The 20,664-nt window shown below is 42.8% G+C and overlaps 1 protein-coding gene across 15 annotated transcripts in view; it reads right to left on the bottom strand.

Moving 5' to 3' along the window:
* mef2cb (myocyte enhancer factor 2cb) overlaps window positions 1-20,664 on the bottom strand; it is a 69,044-nt gene that overhangs the window by 16,737 nt on the left and 31,643 nt on the right. For all 15 annotated transcript variants that reach the window (XM_076890795.1, XM_023155407.3, XM_023155408.3 and 12 more), the window contains one exon: window positions 11,450-11,653. In XM_076890795.1, coding sequence (XP_076746910.1) covers window positions 11,450-11,653 — 204 coding nt within the window. The remainder of the gene's footprint in view (window positions 1-11,449; window positions 11,654-20,664) is intronic.

Below are 20,664 nucleotides of genomic sequence, written 5' to 3'. Positions count from 1 at the left end.
AAAAAAAAAGAAGAAAAATCAAAACAACTTTTCTTCCTACTTGCATAGATTTCCACCTACTGCCACCAGCACATGAGTCCATGAGAGAGTTACTTCCATTCTTGGAAGAATAGCCGTGGAGCATTGCTGGGAGAGGAGAACGGGGGCCGAGTTAAAGGTGACACCCATATGGGGTAATTGAGCTGGCGGTGTAGCAGTAGTGGGGCAATAGTTGCCCTGTGTGTTTATGGAGGTGCATTTAGCCAGGGTTTGAGTATTGCATGACTGACCCAGGCTTAGCTTTCCAGCCGGCCTCGGTTTATTTAGGGTGCAGTACAAAGATGTTATGCCATTCATCTCAGTTATGCCCACCTGTTTAAAGGCATCACACCTGTTGCCAAAGGCCTAGCATACAACCCAGCAACCAATCAGAACTGCTGAAGAGCTCATGTAGCCTTAGAAGGACTTCTCCCTCTTCAGCCTTCCACCTCACCATCCTGCTGCCCTACTTTCAAGCCATCCTATGTGTTTTACCCTCCTCTAATAGCCCATTGCTTTATCTGCTCCTTGAATATGCCACTGAGTGCTGCTCCAAACTTTCAGTCTGTTATACAGTAACATCACCATTATATAAGGCACATCCAAGACTTATATTTCAAAATAATGGGGAGAATAATGATCAGTGAAAAAAAAGGTTGCTGTTGTAATATTGAGAGAAACAGGAGTACAGGAATGAAGACTTGGCATGAAAAGGGAGTCTTTGGGGAATACGGTAATAGGATGAGGATTAAACAAAAACACTTTGGTGCAGTTCACTTGTGGCAATAATTTTATGCACAAAGAATTCCCCCACATTCTCATGCCTAAATTAAAATTATTCAATATTCTAAGTAACTTCATTTTCTTTCTGTATTCTTAAAAAAGAAGCTAATCTTTTGGCTGCTGGCATAAATGAGCATTATTTAAGTTTATAGCGTTTTTATTACCCCGGTTTGCGATGACTGACATTTTTTTCACATGAAATATTACCCTCTGCTGCCGTGTTGTGAATCACAAGAAAGAAATGGCCAAACAGGGACACCAGATTATGAGGAGAAAGTGTGAGAGGAAGGAGGTTAGAAGACAGCAAAATGCTACAGCGATGTAAAGAGTCATGCAGAATGCTATAGAGAGTTCGTGCTGTAAATGTGAGAAAGAGGAAGGTGGGATATAAAGTATGGCGAGGAGCAAAGACAGCAAAAAAGCTGTGTCTTCTTGCTTGGCTCTGTGTTTCTCTCTCTGGCCCCTTTGGAGGCTTGCTCCTAATTAAACTCCTTCTTCATGATGCTCCCTCATGACTTGACTCACAGGGCCTGTGTGAGGCAGGCACAGCATAGACAAGGTGTCCTACATACTTGAGACGCCCGTCTCATTGGTACCCTTCAGTTTTCACACCCTCAGCTAAGCTAGCCTAGACTGGGGCTGGTGTAAGAGGAACGGCAGGATGCCGCTGTAAAAACCTAACGGAGGTAACCTGAGCTGAGACCGAGGCCAGCTTGAGCTACAAAGAAACTGATTCACATTCTAACACGCTTGCCGTTCCCTAATGTTTTAATTGCAGGAAAACGCTTGCTCTATATTCACTTCATAGGTTGGGGGTGTGAGCGATAACTTCATTTAGCTCCTGAGAAAAACAGCGGAGAGTATTTGGGTGTGAATCCCGGGTGGCCCCAGGGAGTCTGCTAGGGACAGCTGACGCCTGCCCAGAGCTCCTGCCATACCAGGATCCGTCTGCTCGGCATTCTGCCACCCTGCTCACCCTCTCTATCCCTCAATCCGTCTTTCTGCCCCCATATTTCTGTCTCAGTCTGTTGCTCAGTCTGTCTCTGTCTCACCACCTCTGCGCTAGTCCCCTAATTTTCTGCAAAACCACCACATCTCGACAGAAGCTCAGTCAAACACTGTTGACTTGACGGGTACATCTTTATTTCTGATAGACTCTGGGCAGTTGAGGATTTGTGTTTGGAAAGAGATCCATTGTTGACCATTTTCCCTCTGTAGTTATGCTGGCAGTGGCTGAAGGCTACGACACATTCAATATTGTGTTTATAGCTATTGGCGACGGTCAGGCCAGTGAATGTTCCTCAGTGTCTTCAACCCAATAACAGGGAGCATCGGCGCAAAGGCGCTCCACCAAACAGCCAGTGTATTACAGGTCATTTATATCTCTGTCAACACTGTGTGATCTTCAACGCACATGCACTACGGTAAGCTAAACCCAGAAAGAAAATAATATATAATAGCGGGAATGTTTCCCACCATAAATGGACCCAGTTTATGGGGTTTGTGGCATATTTCAGCAGTGGGTGGGAAACAAGTCTGTGATAGACAAGTGCAACATAAAAACATCAGTAACAGCGCCACTTATGGTTAATCATGATTGCTGTGCTGTTAAACTAAAATAAAACGGCACTCAAATGAAATCTTTTGTCTAGAAGGCTCCAAGCTTGCCATGTTGCACTATTAAAAATGGCTTTACTTTATTCCAGCTATCAAACATTCTCAGTAAGCAGACTGTATATATCGTACTTTGCAAAGTGTGAGGAGTCAATGTAGGCTGGGGTGTGTATCTATTTAGAAAACCATCTCTTGTCACATTGGTGAGAAGCAAAGGGGGTTTGTGTCCATAGGGGTGCACAGACAAATAGAAACATTGTCTTTCTTATCAAAAATAAGATGGAGGTAGTCATGAAGTGGACCTACTGTGGATTAAGACCTCTCAGCGCCAATTCACAATAAGCACCAGCAGGGTGGTCTTCCTGGCGGCAGGGAAGAGGTAATAGCATGTCTGAGATGTGATCTTATTCTTCTTATTTTGTTTCTTCTTCTAAGTTTTTTCCTCTTTCTTTCGTTTTTTTCTTCTTCTTTTTTTGGGTTCGTTTGGCTCAATCTAACTTGCTCCCATTTTTGTCTTTCTTCCTCGCTCGCTGTCTCTCTCGCTCGCCCGTCCTTTCTGTCTGCCTTTCAGAGTGGAGGGAACATCAGAGGGATCAGGCTGGCTTAGTTTATTGGAAGCAGATGGCAGACCAAAGGCAAGAGGGCCACAGTTTCATGAAGCGTGGTTTGAACATGCCAGGACCATGTCGAGGGGCATGCCCATGGATGATGGCTACATGGAGTGTGTATGTGTGTGAGCGATTTGGGGGAGATAGTTTATTTTGTAGGTTACCAATCTGAGGAATAGGACCTCTAATCCCTAATGTCCCATCTAATGTCCCCGCCCGCTTCTTTTTTTAAAGTCATTATCTCTGTATCCTTATTCACTGTTTAAGAAACTATCGCATCATTGGCCTTTCAGTGCTTTAGCAGCTTTGATGCCCCTTACCCCTGCTGCCCTGCTGCACTGTAATAAGTAATCAGACGTTGGCACCTGGGATCCATCATCCCTGGTGGTAAATTCTGTAATAACACCGCCTAAACATGTGATTATTAGCTTTCTAGAGACTACAGAGTTTACTCAACATTACAAAAGGGAGTGAGATATATAGCAACAAACAGAGAGAAAGTGTTAAGGCAAGTGAGAGAGGCAGAAAAGAAGACAGAGGGAAAGGGCACTGTGTGCAACAAGGTTCCTCCACATTTCTCCAAACTGTGCCACTTTGATGGTGCATGTGCTAAAATCACTATTAAGAAGAGCCCACTGCAGACGAGAGCCCACTCACAGACACACAACCTTAGCTAGCCAGTACACATCAGAATACCAGATGGTGCAGTGTTTCCCATATGGAAGAGACACACACTAAGCACATGTCAGAATCCAACACTGTTTGTTACAGCAGCATCCCGGCCCTGGGAACAAAGTGGTCATTCAGACTTGTCACCACACTGTATAATTAGCCAGATAGACATAATGAGACACAATGCCAGCTCAGTGAAACTGGATAAAGAGGGCACTTATGTCTGCGCTGTTAACCTAGCCATCTTTCATCCCCATCTACACTGCAGTTGAATAACGCTTCTCTATTCAAATGAGAGAAATGAGTGCGGGTCTATATGTATTTCTGGTGCAATGTAGAAATCGATTCGCAATGGTTAAATTGTGTGTTTTCCACGCGTATTTAGCTTTGCATACTTTGTACAGTGAAATTGCACGTGGCCTGTTTATGCCACAGTCATCATGTGACTGTACTACACCATGAATCATATCAAAAATGAACATACTTTTAAATTAGCATCAGGTAACAAACCTCAAGCCTCCTTCGCCCAACCTCTTTTTCATTTCTTGAAACTCCACCTAACCCCCAACCCTTTAGCAACAACAACAACAACAACAAAAAAAGACAACCACTACAAATCGTCACTTATCGTCTTTTGTCTCTCTGTCTCTTATCGCGTGGTGCCAAAGCAGGAAAAGGGAGCCGGGGGGAGGCCTTCAGTAACAATGACCAGCCGGCTGACCTCTATACAGTGACCTTGAGTTTCCACACCCTGCCCAAAGCAGTAACCATGGTGGGGGTGGAGGAGGTAGGGCCAAGAGGAAGCTCTAGGCAGGGAAGGGAATGCCATATGTAAAAATAGATCTTTATTCTGAATTTTCCACAAATAGTTTCAAAGAACAAGGCATCATTTCATCCTAATGGCTGGCGTGAATTGTTTTGGGCTGTGTGTAGTGGAAAAGTCTTGCCTTTTGGCAGCGTGGCCTCAGAAGTGGCCTGCCTTTTTCACTGCTCCTCACCACGGGGACCACATATTGGCACATTTCAAACAGTCTATTTTTAAAAACCTTTTGTTGTTGTGTGAGTACTTCAGACTTCCGTTTCAGTATTGACCTTAAAAAAAACACCTCTGACAGCGATCTAAGAAATATAGTTTCTTGCCTTAGCTTTTGCTTTTCTGGTCAGCGGGCATGTGATGTGGAATAAAGTGCCACGCCTGTGGATCACATATGCTGTATTATCTGAAATCTTGTTCTTAACCACTTTTTCAAAAAAGGGGTGGGTGGGCATGAATTTGTTCTCTTTGTGCCTTGATGCAGGGTGGAAGCCACAGACATATGGGTTCTCCGGGCTGATCAATTGTATGTAAAGCAGATCTGCTGATCAAAACGTACTCAGATCGGCCCAAACATATGATAGCAATTCAGAGAAATTAATTTCCTTTTTCTGTAATGGAAAAGTTTTTGAAAAGCAGACAGGAAGGCTCTGTTTGGTGGAATGAGGCGGTGGATCAACAAGAGAATTGCACTAAAAAACAAAACAAAAAACAGATTATTTCATTCAAAGGACCAAATGTTTGTAGGCAGTTCAGGGTCTCAAACCAGTGGTCTTATGAATGTGGTCGCCGAGGGCAACTCTTCATAACTGATCAACAAGAACAGAGAGAGAGAGAGAAACTGGATGAATATCCTGACACTTTGCTTACTCACTCCTCTGTTTCAGAAACAACCCCCACCCAGCCTTGTTTAAAACACAAGGGTGGGGGGGACACAGAGACAGAGACAGTCTTATTCTTCTATTCTTTCACAGCAAGAACCGCCAGCTAGACGTCTATATTTAGTTTCACCGTAGACTATTTTTAGAAAGCAACTACTTTTTGAGGAATTTATTAAGAAATGGGTATTTTAAAGAAAATGGTGGGTTGTTTTTAGGCTGTTGCTTTAAGTGGTGAGCTCGATACATTTTAGAGGAGTGGAGTAGCTGAAAGTACGTACATTTAATGATCAATATTTTTTTGTATCTCAAGCTTCGGGTTGAAAAAACGTCTTGCGTAACTGAATGAATAAAGAGGCAATGTGTTTTGTTGATTTCAAAGGAGGCCAGAGACATCTGGCAACAGGCTATTACACTAGTCCAGTATTCTTGTAAATTAATAGATGAATTGTTGCTAACACTGTAAATATGAATTATGCACTGATGATAGAGATGTGTGAAGCAGTATTGAAAGTGGTACAATTTCTCTTTCCTGCTTTTCAACGTTAATTAACATGCACTCAACCCCACATACAAGGAATTTTTGACAACCTGCTACAGCATGTAAACAGTCTGTCATTGGGAGCCTTTGTTTTAACAAACCGCTTTACTACGAGCTCGTCAGTATCACAAGGTTAATTTACTTAGTCCCTCAAAGCAGTTTCAGAACTTAATCCTTAGCTCATCAGGACAAACAAGCCTTGCTGTCAATCGCTTCATCCCCGGTAAACACCGAGGCCTCGTGCCGACAACCCCTTCCCATGTCACACCACATGCAACCTCTTCCAAAAAACACAAAATGACTGCACACTCAATTACCGTGGACAACCAAAGCACAAGATATGATACGACGGCCTTATTTCTCTTGGAGGCGACCAACGCAAAAGCAATAGGGTATAAATTGCATTCTTGTTGGAGCAATTAATACAGTTTTAAGAGCTATGAGAAGAAGCCATTCAGTGAGCCGATCAGCATCGAAAAACCGCTCAAGGCTAATGTTCTCGTTGCTGTTTAGAAACCAAATAAGCACGCAGAATAGCTGGAAAATATTTTCATAAGAGCGAGGCAGAACACGAGCATACTAGCACTTCAGAGAGGGAGCTCAGGTCTGGTTGGCTTGGAGAACTTGAGAAAGTAAGTCATTTTTTGAGGAGATGGCGAATCGGCTAAGCAGTGCTTAGAATGTATGGTAATGTGATGTTCTTTCCAAATGGCTGAGCGTTGAGCTGGAATGCATATACCTGCTTGATGTACTTTCTCTTTATGTTTCTTCATTTACACCCCTCCAGCAGCACACACCACCCCCTCTCTCACACTCTCCCTCCCTCAAGTGTACTGTCACTGGGCTGAAATCACACCTGTGCTTCTCGCACATCTCGGCACACGGGTGAAACATACGCAGGGTGAAACATGGTGAGGGAGCTTTGCTGAATCTCATTAGCCAAGCAGGTAGTCATTAACAGAATGACCTTTGGAAATAATTACCAGCCTTCCTCCTGCCATCCCTCTTTCCCTCCCTCCTTCTCTTCTCACACTCATCCATCCCTCTGTCCCTCCCGTCCCCCTCTCATTCAATAGCTTTTTTTCTGGGTAAGGACAGAGGGAGGGAAAGTGAAAAAAAAAAGAGTTGAGGATAGGCAGGGAGTCAGATCCCTGCTGCTGCTGTTTAAGATTACAGGGTGAGCTGAACTTTCAGATTAGGTTAATCTGCTGGAAATGGGATTGGCCAGTGGCCATTCTCTGGCAGGTAGGCAAGCATGCAGGTCACTTCAGTACCAAGAGCCATGTGCTATTCCATGTGATACTTGAGCCAATGGCATCGGAGCGTGTGACCCTGGCTGAGGTCATCACAATGCCATTAGTGCTGCAGGGTTTGAGCCAATTGTCACTGTGTATGTACACACACATACACCCATGCAGTGAGGCCACTGTGAGAGCACACCTACACAGCAAACACATTACTGTGTTTTTGTGTGTTTAAGCACATATATGCTATAAGTGTGCATAGAGGCACACAAACACTTTTTCATTTGCAGGTTTTTTTGGGTTCTTTTTTTAGGTGTTGAGGTGATATATCTTCAGATCACCACACACTCACTAACCCTTCAGTTGTTTCAAAAACCTGTGTTCTTTGTTTCAACAGCGGGGGAAAACAAGCACATTGTAGAAGAGGGATTTGGCAAAGCCGAAGTGCGTTGTTGGATTTGGGGCTGTTCGATCACAGCAAGACCCAGCCAATGCTTCTTAGGTTTGGGATAGATCTGCAATCATCAGGAGGGGAAGAAAGGACTCTTTCATGTGCTATTGCAATTAACAACCCCCATACCGGAATATAAATCACCAGTAACGGCTCAAAGTGATTGTTCTTAAGCATGAATAAAACCAGCGAAAAAGCGAGTGATGAATCTATTCTATTGTCATTTCCCAACACAGCTTACCATTTCTCCTCTAATACTGTTCACATGTACAGGAAACTGGCCTGGCAGACAGAGAGTATAGGAAATCTATCTGCATGTTTGACTGTTTTATCCGGAGCCAGACTCAGAGTGTGCTGTAGACCTGCCAGGACGGCACACTTGGAACCTGCACGGACATCAAATGATGGAGGGTCTGCCTCTGTGTTTGCTTTCATCGAGCTACTAGAGAGAGATCAGCTTGGATGTGTTTTTGAACACTTAGCATTAATTAAGTGGACTTCTCCGTATTTTTATGGAAGAGCTACATATTATGTTTTTATTTAATCCAATCACTGGAGTCTGAGTGGGCTAACAGGTCCTACATGAAATAGGATTAAATTGAAGAGTGTATAAGACTAACTTAAAAAAAAATCCTCACTTTGTTTCTAATTGCTACTCTATTGATTAGTATATGTCTTTCAGTTCATTCAATTTTATTTATATAGCGCCAGTCGCCTCAAGTCGCCTTTATATTATAAGATAAAGACTACAATAATAGAAAGCAAGGCCCAAACAGTCTAAGAAACCCTTTGAGCAAGCACTTGGTGACAGTGGGAAGGAAAAACTCCCTTTTAACAGGAAGAAACCTCTGTCAGAGCCAGGGAGGGAGGAGCAGATTGGGGGTGATGGGAGAAAGACAGAATAAAAGACACTGTGCACTGTGAACATAATTTCCATTAGTGATGTCTCTTTTGTTTCACCACTTCTCTCACAGGAGGGTTAGCTTTGGTTTATTGTTCTTTTGCTTTCTCATATATTTGAACAAGTGTTGTTCCTAGATGAAACGGTTTTGCGGTGAGTCATCAGACCTTCTTTACTACTCCTCTCTTTCTTTTTTCTATTTCCTATTTCTGTCTTTCAAATAAATAAACCCACTGACCCAAACATAAATTCTATATAATAATAATAATGAAAAAAAAAAGAATAGCTTAGCGACTCCAATGAGAAAATAGATACAGAAGAGAAAGGCAGACTAGAGTGAGAGAGGTAGAGAGAAAAGCCCTCCAGCCTCTTGTAAACATGCTGTTGCTAGAGAGGCTGTGCAACGTACTCAGTGCCACTCTCTCAACAACGCTAATTATCAACCAAAGACATGCTAATTACATAGAGCTTTATTGCTAATGTAGCGGGCCTCTATGCCAGCCGCCCACACTCTGAGCTCCGCTCCCCTACCTCTGCCTCTCCTCCCACTACACCTTCAGGCACAGCAGCAACAGAGGAAGAGAGATGCATGCATTTGAGCATAGTGGCAGAGACAGGAGCTTTCTACAAATTTGAAATTAAATCTGACATATATACGACTTCATATTTAAGATTTTTATTTTATTTTTTTGCTTTGTTTTGTTACACTTTAAAATCAGCGCCTCATCTTGTTAAGAACCTCCTCTTTTCCTTTTCATCATCCTGCCATCTCAAGAGGAAGTCTGCTCTGCTCCTTACTTAAAACTCAACACGCCACCCATGTTACTGCAGCTTTGACGTCGGCACACATGGCTTGTAGGAAAAGATCTGACCATGCTGTTCCCCTTTGTTCCCCCTCCCTCTCTGTACCCCCCCATCACCCCCCCCCCCCCCCCCCCTCCTCCCTCCCACCCACGCTAAACGTGCTAGTGTCAATCCTGTGGCCAATCCCTTTAGCACACCGCAGCTCAGGCTAAAGGCCTCTTCAGGTCGATTTCTCCTGCTGTGAGTCTCTCAGAGATGGCAGAGCTTCCGTTCTCCAGGGATCACATTATATGTAGTGCTTTATAGCACTCTCCCCCCACCAGGCTCTTTACCATCTCCCCCTGACATGGTTGTTTACACGTTAGCTATCCTCTGCTCTCTAATGGAGACAGTTAGAGAAAGAGCTTCAAAGCAGGGAGCTCTTGTCACAAGCACTAGTTATACATCACTCTCTTCATGGGTTCAGCTGGGGAAGGATAATAAACTGACTACAGAGTGAGTGAAAGACTTGGTGAGCAAAGGACACCTGTGCTGAGAGGCAAACTGGTGATAAAAGTATGCAAAAATTACTAAAGGCATACAATTAAGGAGTATGAAACTCCGGCAATTGATAAGTATTTCTAGTAACATTAAAAAATAAGCTGTGGTTACACACAGTGTTTGACAAAGATCATCATTAGCTAATGCCTAATGCACTTAATGTACAACAGTAGTACAGCATTTCTTACTGCATAATTTATTTTGGCTAACTCCAAACATGACATGTAGAAAACGTGGGCAATATGTACATGTACATGTGAACACCAGTTGATGTTAGATGGGCATGAAGCCCAGTAACAGCCATATGGAAAAAGTCTCATACTGTTCTGTCCTGTGTTAGAGTGGCCAACCGCTTCATAATGTTAATGTTTTTATTTATTTATTTTGTGTATCTTCCATGAACATAACCAGGTGACCTATCATTTGCAAGCAAAATATGTTGTGAATCAGTTGTATTCTACAATAACAATTGATTTAAAAATAGGGGATTATATATGGACACAGACTCATTTCTTAACCTCAAAGTCCTAAACAGTATTTATGTAGTATTTACTGTCACAATAGATTGCTCTAAAATTAAAATGGGATACATATTATTCTACTTGTGGTATTGTGTTGGTCGGTGGGTAGAATTGGAAACATCAAACATAAAGAGGATTTTAATTCTGGTTAGCAGGCAAATGTATGGAATTAGCAAATGTTGTAGTAAAATGAGTCTAATTAAATCTGGATTTATATATTTAAGGATTCTGTGTAACAATAAAGACAAAGAGCAGGGATTCTAATGTTCATATATATACATATATGTAATATCCATTCAGGATTGCTTTGTGGGGCAGGCACACTTACATTTGCAAAGCACAGTGTGAGCGTAATTAAGAGAGAGACCAGGGGAAAGGGATAAACTTCACATGACTGCATTCATGTTTGTGTGTGGCCCACGAGGTCAGAGCTCCAGAGTGAATGTCGCATAACAGGTTCACGTTGAAAGCTTAAGGATTCAGGAGGGTGCTAGCGTCATTTCCTGCTTTATCTACCTGCCTAGTGGCGTGGCTGACAGCGCTGTTTAACATCGCCTTGAGCCACTCTAGCGACATGTGTCCAAAGCAAGTCCGATCAACATCCTCCTCTCACAGGCACATCAATGGTGACAAGACACCAAGGGCACAGCGTGGTGATTACACACCACAGGTGACAGTCTAAAAGGCCCAGATCAATGATAGGCTACTTCTTTTATGCTGCAAAGTGCAGGCGACACAAGAAAACAATTTGAATAAACACACTGTCTTGAAATTAATGACTTATTGTGAGTCTTAAAATAAGTTTTTCTAACAGTGATTGATAGTGGTACTGAACCCTTGGGGAAAAGTGACAAACTATGGGAGCAATTATTTTGTACACTATGTTAGGTGTGAAGACTAAAAGAGAGAAGTAAGGGTTGCTGAATGAGTCACAAATGCTGTAACCATCTGTCTGCTTGTGCGTTTGCATGAGCGTCCATGTCTGCGCCCGAGCGTGCGCTCCTGTGTGTCTGTGCGCGTGCACGCGTGTGTGTGCCGTCTGTGTTTTCTCATAGCTTACCTCCACAATATCAGAGTTGGTCCTGCTCTCATGGGGCTCATTGTACTCAGTGTATTTAAGCAGGACCTTGTCCATGTCTGTGCTGGCATACTGGAACAGCTTGTTGGTGCTGTTGAAGATGATCAGGGCAATCTCACAGTCACACAGCACGCTCAGCTCATACGCCTTCTTCATCAGGCCAAACTTTCTCTTTGTAAATGTCACCTGAGTGAAAGAAGAGAAGAAGGGAGAAGAGGGATTTGTGTTTAGTTTACTTTTGTGGCACACTTACAATCAAACTAGGCTGTTTTATCTGACTTGTTATAAGAATTTGATTATGACAAAAAAAAAAAAAATCCCCCACCCTCAACCGCTTCGCTTGCAATGAGAGAATAAATAGGAATTTGACACCGCAACTTTCCTCTTTAAAAATTTTGAGTTTTCAGGGAAATGGCATTAAAGGAAAGTGAAGTCTGCTAATGGTTTAACACCCACTGACTGTAACAGTCTATCCACTATACCAGGAAAAAGGAAAAAAAGAAGCTGGGCTTGCATTTAAGGAACTGAAAATACTCTGTCTCAGTCAGATAACGGTAAAGAAGGTCAGTTATTGCTTGTACATCAAAGCACACAGAGTCTCATCCTGGAACACATGTCAAGTTAAATTGTCTTTTTTTTCAGATGGTCCGAATGTGTGCTTCTGCACAAAAGAAACACACACTATTTTCATCTAAAAATGAGCTGAGATTAACCGTTTTCCATGTAGCGACATTAACACTAGCTCGGTTATTGTCTTGCCCAATTAACCGAGTCTCATAGCAAATAACAAGCAGTGATATAAATAACAGATAGCTTCCTCGACCATACTTAAAGCACTTAGTCAGCGCACAGATCGTGATAACGCGCTTAACTTGAACCACAAAAAGTGTCTCTTTCCCCTCTCTCTTACTGTTCCTTCATATATATATATATATATATATATATCTGTGTGTGTATGTGTGTGAAGCCCAAGACAAGTACCTTTAGTAATACAGGCACACAAGGACCAACACTGTCAAAATAGAACAGCCTTATTCCTCTATTGTTTGAATCAAAACTAGAACAGTGAAAGTGAGTTAATGCCAGTGAGCTGCACCTGGTTTCTTTTCCAAGCCATGTGTGCGCACTCTTTAGTTGAATGGGAAAAAAAGAGAAAATGCTCCACTGCCAGCTTGCCTCTCTTAACACAGCATCATGTTTCTTTCCTCCCCTTTTTTTTAATAGAACTGTCTCTTGTGTTCCTCTGTGACTGTGTGTATTATTTACATTGGAGACTTGTATTGACAAAGTTTTTTTTGTTTTTTTTTAATAAAGAGTAAATTCTGCCAGAACTATGCCCAGCTGGTAACTAACAATCTCAGTTTGTTGATTAACTGCATTTTTGCCCATTCTACTCTAGCACTTAAGTGGGCCAAAGATACCAGATGAATGCAGAACAAATACAATCTCCGAATACAGTTATAAGGCCCTTATAAAGAAAGCCTTGCTTGTGATAGATCCTGAATATATTTTTTTGGCATTTACCTATCATGCCTTGCCCTTCACATTTTCTTTTTACAACTGAAAGAGGAGATAGGCTTGAATAGATATTGATAGATAGTTTTGAATTTCTTGAAACAATATCTCCCAGGATGCACCAGGGGAACGGAACATCAAACCATCCCTAACCTCCACCCTGACTTTCTCTTGCTCTGCCTTTCTACCAGGACTGGACCGTCTTATCCTGGACCCTGTCGCTGCCACCCCATTACCCCACCCCACCCCATCTTAAAGTTTTCCACTGATGTCACCGCCTCATGCCAAACTATCTCGTCAGACAACAGAGGCTGAAACCAAAGACACGGACATGCGGCGTGCTACCTCCTTACAAAGCACTGTGTCAGGTTCTATACCTCGGTACACACACGTGTGACTCACTGACGAAATGTGTAGAAAAACGCTCCCCTGGGCTCTAAATACCATGCTGACATTTATACAGGCATGCTGAAAAGTGACAAAAAAACAAAAAAAAACAAGCCTCACTTTTATAGTCTAAGATCAAATGGCATCTTGTGACAATAGGATTAATTGTCATATTCAAATCACTCTGCGCTCTTTATTCACAACTGAAAAGTGAGCACCCCAAAAGAGGGTCTGCAAGCCCTACAAGAGTGAGGCTGAAGTACAAGTTGTGCAGGTAAATAAGATGACAGGACTGCAGAACATAAGGTCAAGGCGTGCTTTTCAGGGACAGGACAAGCAGAGTGTTGTCTTCCCTTGGTGTTTTGATGCATGGGGCACCGGGGGCAGACGCAGGACACAGCTAGCTGGCGGCCAAGCTCTGTTATCAGCCACTCACTCAGTCACTCACTCTGCTGGGGCCATTAATGTTTCAAAAAAAAAAAAAAAGTGCAGATGGGACGCACAGTTGGAAGGGGTGTGGGTCTCAGAGGTCCAGATCAGCCGGTCTCAAAGGTGAGGACTGCCGCGAGCTTCACCGCACTCATACAAATGCTTCAATGTACTTTTCAGAGACACGCATTCTCGGCTTCTCAGCTCAAAATGCAGAAAACAAAGAGCGGAATTCAATCAAAGTTGTCTTTAGCCTCATGCTTTAAATGAGGAACTGCGTGCAGAAGCATTTCGCACATATTATAATTTACACATAGTCTGTCTTCAACAGCACCACAGGGAAGAGAATGGGTGCGATTATGAAAAGTTTTAACTGACCAAACTATAACACCTACATAAATATCACATCACACCCCCCCGCGCCTTATCTCAACCTGACACGTACAACATGCTACCTCTAAAACACATACTACTACGCTGTGTGCATACATCCACGAATATAAGACAAATGCACGCAAGTAAACAGAGTGAATGCTTAAAGTCCGCAAAGGTCTTACAAGGCATGGAGGATATGCTGATTTGCACCGTATCAATGCAGGTTTTGAAGCTCAATAGTTGACTTTTCAAGATAACTCTGTTGTGACTTCCTGGCATGATATGATGTCATCTTGCAATACTTTTAGCCTATCAACGTCCAATTTGCTTATGTCACCTCCAGTCTTTCCTGTGCAGGCTTAAAACATCTCACTAGGCCCAAACAGAAGCGGTTAACAGGTACTATGAACCTGTTTTCCAAGTACTTAAAACTAAATCCATGTGAGGTGTCATTGGTTTACAGTCTTTTGAAGAAACTTGATAAAAGATGAAGTTTTGCAATATTTAAACACTTACATGCTATATTAGTAACCAAAGATCAGGACAATAAGCTTAATTTGTAACCCAAACACTAATGTACCTTACCTTGTGTTACTATTTCTAAGTTTGTATGGACTGAACAAATCATCACTTTAAAAAAAAATCATAAACATTTACATTTGCTATACATGCAAATGGATGGATCTGAAATCTGATACATTTCTTTTACTCAATGAGTCCTCTGTCTTTGCTGTTAAAACACAAAACATTTTGTAAACCACCCATATGTCAGTGTGGGTTTAATCTTTGTTTCCTTGGTCAGTGGGTGCTGTTAGTCACATCACTATGTTAATAACAGAGAGAATGACATTACAGTGCCGTGCATGGAACAGTGCGAGTGTGTGAGTGTGAACCCAACTGTGTCTTTTCACAGTATATTGGTAACGAGAGTGTGAAACCTATCTTCACACACATAAAAGCACACATACAAGTACGCAGGAAAAATGCGTTGACTATTTTTGGTCATCGTTGAAGGTAAAGACCTAAACCAATTGGAATGGGACACATTACTTTACAGATGTCTTGGCATGCTAGTCTAACCATATTCAAATTCTAACCCTGACACATAAATTCTTCCCATAAAATATGCAAAAAACGAGTTTATCAGAACTCAAATCTCAGTGATGTCTCAACGTGATGCTTTCTGATTTTCGTTCTTCAATTAAAAAAAAAGAAAAAGACAGAATTAGGAAGTTTGGCCTGAACCTTGCAAAGGTTGAATGAATGCATGTGCAGGGGAACCTCGCAAGTATCAGAAAGTCCAAATGTTACTTCAACAAGCTTAAGCTCCTAAGAGATTACTCAGTTATAGAAGAGATCTCGGCAACGACTACCTTCAAAAGACCCTGTGAAGGACACTAAATCATCCCCACACTTCCACAGCATCTACAAACAATTATTAAGTACTACTCTGGGCATTTATTTACATGAACTAAACTATTCGTAAACTGTACACTCGCTGCAACACACATCTTATTCACTCACCCCTATCCTCCTCCACAAACCCATCCCAGGAGAGCTTTAGACTAATGCACACACACAAACAGACAACCCAGCAACCACTCAGCTGCGTTACCATTAGCTGCCCTGTTAAAGTCTCTCTTTTGTAAATTTTTATTGAACAAATTTGAGTTAATTTGTTTTTGTTTTTCTTTCTTTTTTTTCTGTCAGCTTGTGAGTTGGTGTGCTATCACCAGAAAATGACTGGTGAAAAAAAAACAAAAAAAAAAGTAATTCAAACAAATGTATAAAAATTTAATAATTTCTTCTCCGCTTGCTGCATTTGATCTGGCTCACATGGAGAGAAACACCCAGGAAAAGCAGAGGGACACAGAGAAAGGAGGGGAGAGAGGCTGAATCTCTGCCACATGGGTGAGAGAAAGACGAGGGGAAAGACGGAGGAGAAAAGAGGGGGCGGACGCACAGGAAGCACATTTGTATGCATTTCCTCTCATAACAGGAAGAGGCCAGTGGCTTCCCCTTCACAATGGCTTCGCTTCTGCTTCCCACCTCCTGCCTGCTTCCCTGGGGGAGGAGGAGGCGAAGGAAGAGGAGGAGTGGGGAGACAGGCACCAAAAAACTGCTGGTTAGCAAACCAAACATGGCCATGTGAAGACACACACATGCACACACACACACATAGATGTCAGTCACCTATGGAGCAGCGAGATTTGACTTGAAACAAACACTTATCCCATTGTCAGGGGCCGAGCAGGAAGACACGAGCTTACGCAAAAGGAATAAGAGGAGCCGAAGACCTTGGCTTGAACTTTGCCTCACAGCCAAGACGCTGTTAAGACAGGCATTACGACAAAAGAGGCTTTGTCCCACCTCTAATATATGCCGTGCTCTTCTCTCTCCTCAAAAACCCCACTCGTCATCCTATCACAGGGTGCACTGTACACCGAAGAGCGGGAGAGAGTGTGGTCCAAACGTTTTGTATCTTAATCCCACGTTAGTTAAAAAATTGCGTGTGAAAATTAATGGTGATAGCTTAATAATGGCAGGTACAACCATAGATGTCTTCAAGTCCACGCCAGTTTAGATTGTTTTTCTTAGCCGAGCAAGTAATTACATCTCAGCATGTTCTTGTTTATGCTGAAAAACCGCAACTGGAAAAGGATATACCCGCTGACTAAAAAAAGGGGATGTCACATTTGCAAGGCCCAAGTTAGTGGTCAGAAAGACAAAAATAACTTTGCTGTCATCCATTTGAAGGGTATAAACTGTCAGTGTGGCACTGAGGCCGAGGCTGTATACTTTATGCAAGGGATGCTATTTTTACTTTTAGCAGATTTTCGCAATAGGAAAATAAGTAAAAACAGGGAACTAATTGGTTTAAACTCATTTCACTTTATCTACATGTGTGTCTGATTGTTCCGGTAATCAGTTCGGAAGAAAACCACATTACCCCATTTTTTATTTTTTATTTTTATTAATACATGAGAACATTTTGGTGAGAGTGCAAATGATCTGCAGATTACGAGCTCATCTGAAAGTTATAGATGAAAAAAAAATTAATAAAACCAAGGCCAAATAAAAAGGCTGGTGTCATTAGCAACAAACTTTTTATGGTATGCCCTCTATTTTTAATTTTTTTTACTTATCCAGCAAAATATGCTTTCATTAATACACAGATTTCTTTTAATAGCTCAAAAAGGGATGAATTCCAGAGCACACAAAGGAAAGGAACTATCGAAAGCTATAACATTGATGCTTTGTAGTGGGGAGAGTGGTTAGAGTGAAGTGACGAACTGGCGGATGAGACAAAAAAAAAATGAGCGGAAAAGATGGGGGAAACAAAGTGAAGGTGAGAGCTTAGCGAGCCCACAGGTTAGCTGAACACACGATAGAAAGGAGTGCCACTCTGTGTGGTAAATGAACGAGATGGTAGAAGGTGGGAAACAGGGAATTAGAGGAGGGGTGCAGGGGTGAGGAGCTACCCTGTGGGCCTCATTATTTTCCTGCTGTTAATGTCACTCGCACATTTTCTCACCCTGGTACTGTTGATTGGAGGGAAGAACGCTTTGTCGTAGAAACAAAAAGACCCTCTTACTACAGCGACAGCGGTGCAGTTAACGTGGCTCTCTTCACCAGAGAGAAATTTTTTTTAAAAACACACCAAAAAACAAAGTCACCGCACTTTTAAAGCTTCTTTTGGCCGAGTGTGTGCTGGTATGGCTGTTGTTTGGGGGAGTTGGGAGATCCTCGTGTTTTACTTCCTGTCACTGATGACCTGATACATGTTTAACCTTTGGCCTCGGGTCCCTTCCCCCATGAAACCCATATGTCCGACACAAAGACGCACACACACAAACACAATGATTCACACAAACAAGTCATCCTAAATTAAGCCCACTGAGCAGACTGGCTGGAGAGGTAACACTAATTAGAGCCAATTGCAACAAATTAGTCGATGCACAACACGGGCTCCAGAGAGATAGATGTGTTTTTAGATGTGTACATGTGCATACACATATGCGTTTGTCACTGCTGCGTTAACAAAGGCTCCAAATGAACCGTCTAAGGTGTGTGCTACGATCGGTCTACGCCCATGGTGTCGACGCGTGCGGGCGCGTGCGCACACCTGTACGTTTAACTTGTGTGCGCCTGTCCATCTGTGCGCGTTTGCAAGCTGGCTCAAGAGTCTGCTCTTTGTGAACAGCCCATGAGTTTATGACACAGGGGGCTCTTTCATGTGCCCGAGGCTAGGAGAGGGTCTGAGTGGTCGGGCGGCTTGGAGCCAGGGCTCACACACTGCTGCCCACTGTCCAGCACTCCGGGCAGCCAGTCAATGCCAGGGAGGCCTGGCCCCTCTGCCACTGCTCTTGGGAAGTGTTTCGGGGCCTGGAGGTGGCAGCCCAAAGTGGCCGCCCAGAGAGAGCCAGGCCCTGTGCCCAATATGATGGTGCAGCTGCATGGAGAGCAGGGGTGAGGAGGCACTAAAGCCCTGTAGGTGGAAAGGTAGCGTTGACAGCTACACAGAGTGGTGCCACTCCAAAGAGGGCTGCGTTAGAAAGAGTGTCATAACCAAGGAAATGTTACAGTCGCTCTATATATTGTATTGAAGGACAATGCAGGAATTGCGCCATATCCTGTTTTGTTTTTTATGCAACTCCCAAAACTTTTGGAAATGAATATTATGGAAAATAACAATATATTTTATTTTATAACAATATTCAAACAAGATCGTAACCTGCTAAGGCTGTAGAAGGGCTTTCAGAAACACGTAAAACACTGAAAGTATGTGAAGAATGTGAGGTCAAAAGCAACACTGCAAAAAGTCCTCTGGTGTTTATTTGGCTCAGGCTCTGGGACATTTCCTCAAAAAGGAAGTGAAAATATGTAAAGCTTGAGCTTCTGGTTTTTTTTCTTTAAAAAAGAAAATTTAAGTTTCTGTGTCTGTCTCCGTCCCTGTCTTGTGATATCCGCCTCTTCAAAACACGGTGATGTCATTTTTATTTTAGGCTGTAGGTTTTATGACATTATGCTCCACAGAACATGTGGTGCTTTCCACATGACTCGATGATATAATATCAGGAGGAATCGAAATCGCTTAAAAGCAACAATGAGTACATAATATCAACGAGCACTCTATGGTTTTAAGGATCAAAACAACAAAATCCTGCGATATATTGATTTTCTTTTCCCAATGAACCCTTTCTCTCTCCTCAGTCTCTTCTCCTGCCTCCTTCTCCTCTCCCTGTAAGTGAAGCCCGGATATCTCAGGCATCGATTTCCCTCAGGTGTCCTTCCTGTCTCCCTCTTTCTCTCCTTTTCCTCAGGAGTCGAAGAGCCCGGGCCCATTCTTAGGTGGGATAAGAGAGGAGGGCTGAGATAACAGCAAGGAGGAAGTGTGGGTGCTGCTGAAACACGATAGTTTTAGTCCTCATCTAAAACTCGGTGACCTCTTCCTTGCTCTTTCTTTGTTTCTCTGCCTGTCTGTCCGTCTGGCTCTCTCAATAACAAACAAAGATATACCATCTCACATCCTCCATACTTTTCAAAAACTGTCTCTATACATGACTCTTGGTTACACTCTTTCTTTTTATGCTGCATCTGTGATTCTGAGAAACAACATTTCTGATGTGACCTTCTTCGAGTCCAGCACGCAAACTTTCTTACACACTTCCTATTATCTTCTTGTTTCTTGCAAACACACTTGAGCTTAGTCACGACAAGGGCCAACATCTACTTCAATTACTCCCCCGGCACACTCCAATCAATTCACCGAGCCTTTGCTCCGGCCACATATGAGTGTTTGAAAAAAGCACATTGTGAAATGGCTCAGAAATACTATTGAGAATGTCACGCGGTGTAGAAGTCTCAAGCAGCATTGAAACGGATTGTGTTCAGAACTGTGTGTGTGCTGGTGTGTGTGTGTTTGACCTGTGATCCGGGGGCCACATTAGCAACGTATGGATCCAATTGGGCTGCCAGGAAGCTGACAAAGTGTCAGTGGTCAGCTATGCCACAGGAAGTGATCGATTGTGGGCCTCAAGGGCAGTGAGAGAGCTCTGTCTCCTGCCTGAGACAGTAGTGTCCACAATTTATTATCCCAAGTCTCAAGTGATGCCAGCTGTCGTTAAGAGGATTCTTTGACTCTTAACATTGGTTGTTGACATTTTGTTTTAAATTAATGTGTATTATTCTAGGCAGAGGAAAGCTACAGCACTTCCACTGTTACTGATTTAGCTCGAGAAAAATAGCATTTCAGTGTTTGCGTCCCAGTGTGTCATTTCAGACCATCCCGAACCCTCTGTTTGGTTGTTTGTTTATATTTTCCTCCACCCTGCCTCACTGGTGGTACCACCCTCTGCCCGGTAATATTCCACTGGCAGGGAGCTAAACAGGGTGGCATGGTGTGAGGGCTTGGGTGTGTGAAGGGTGCTTCAGTTGAGCGTAGGCTGCACCCCTCAGACTTCTCTGCGATATGCAGAATGTGCTTTAAA

The sequence above is a fragment of the Maylandia zebra genome, linkage group LG12 (genome assembly GCF_041146795.1).
Source record: "Maylandia zebra isolate NMK-2024a linkage group LG12, Mzebra_GT3a, whole genome shotgun sequence".
Taxonomy (NCBI): Eukaryota; Metazoa; Chordata; class Actinopteri; order Cichliformes; family Cichlidae; genus Maylandia; species Maylandia zebra.
Note: the sequence above shows the minus strand (reverse complement) of the source record. Positions and strands in the feature narration are given on the sequence as shown.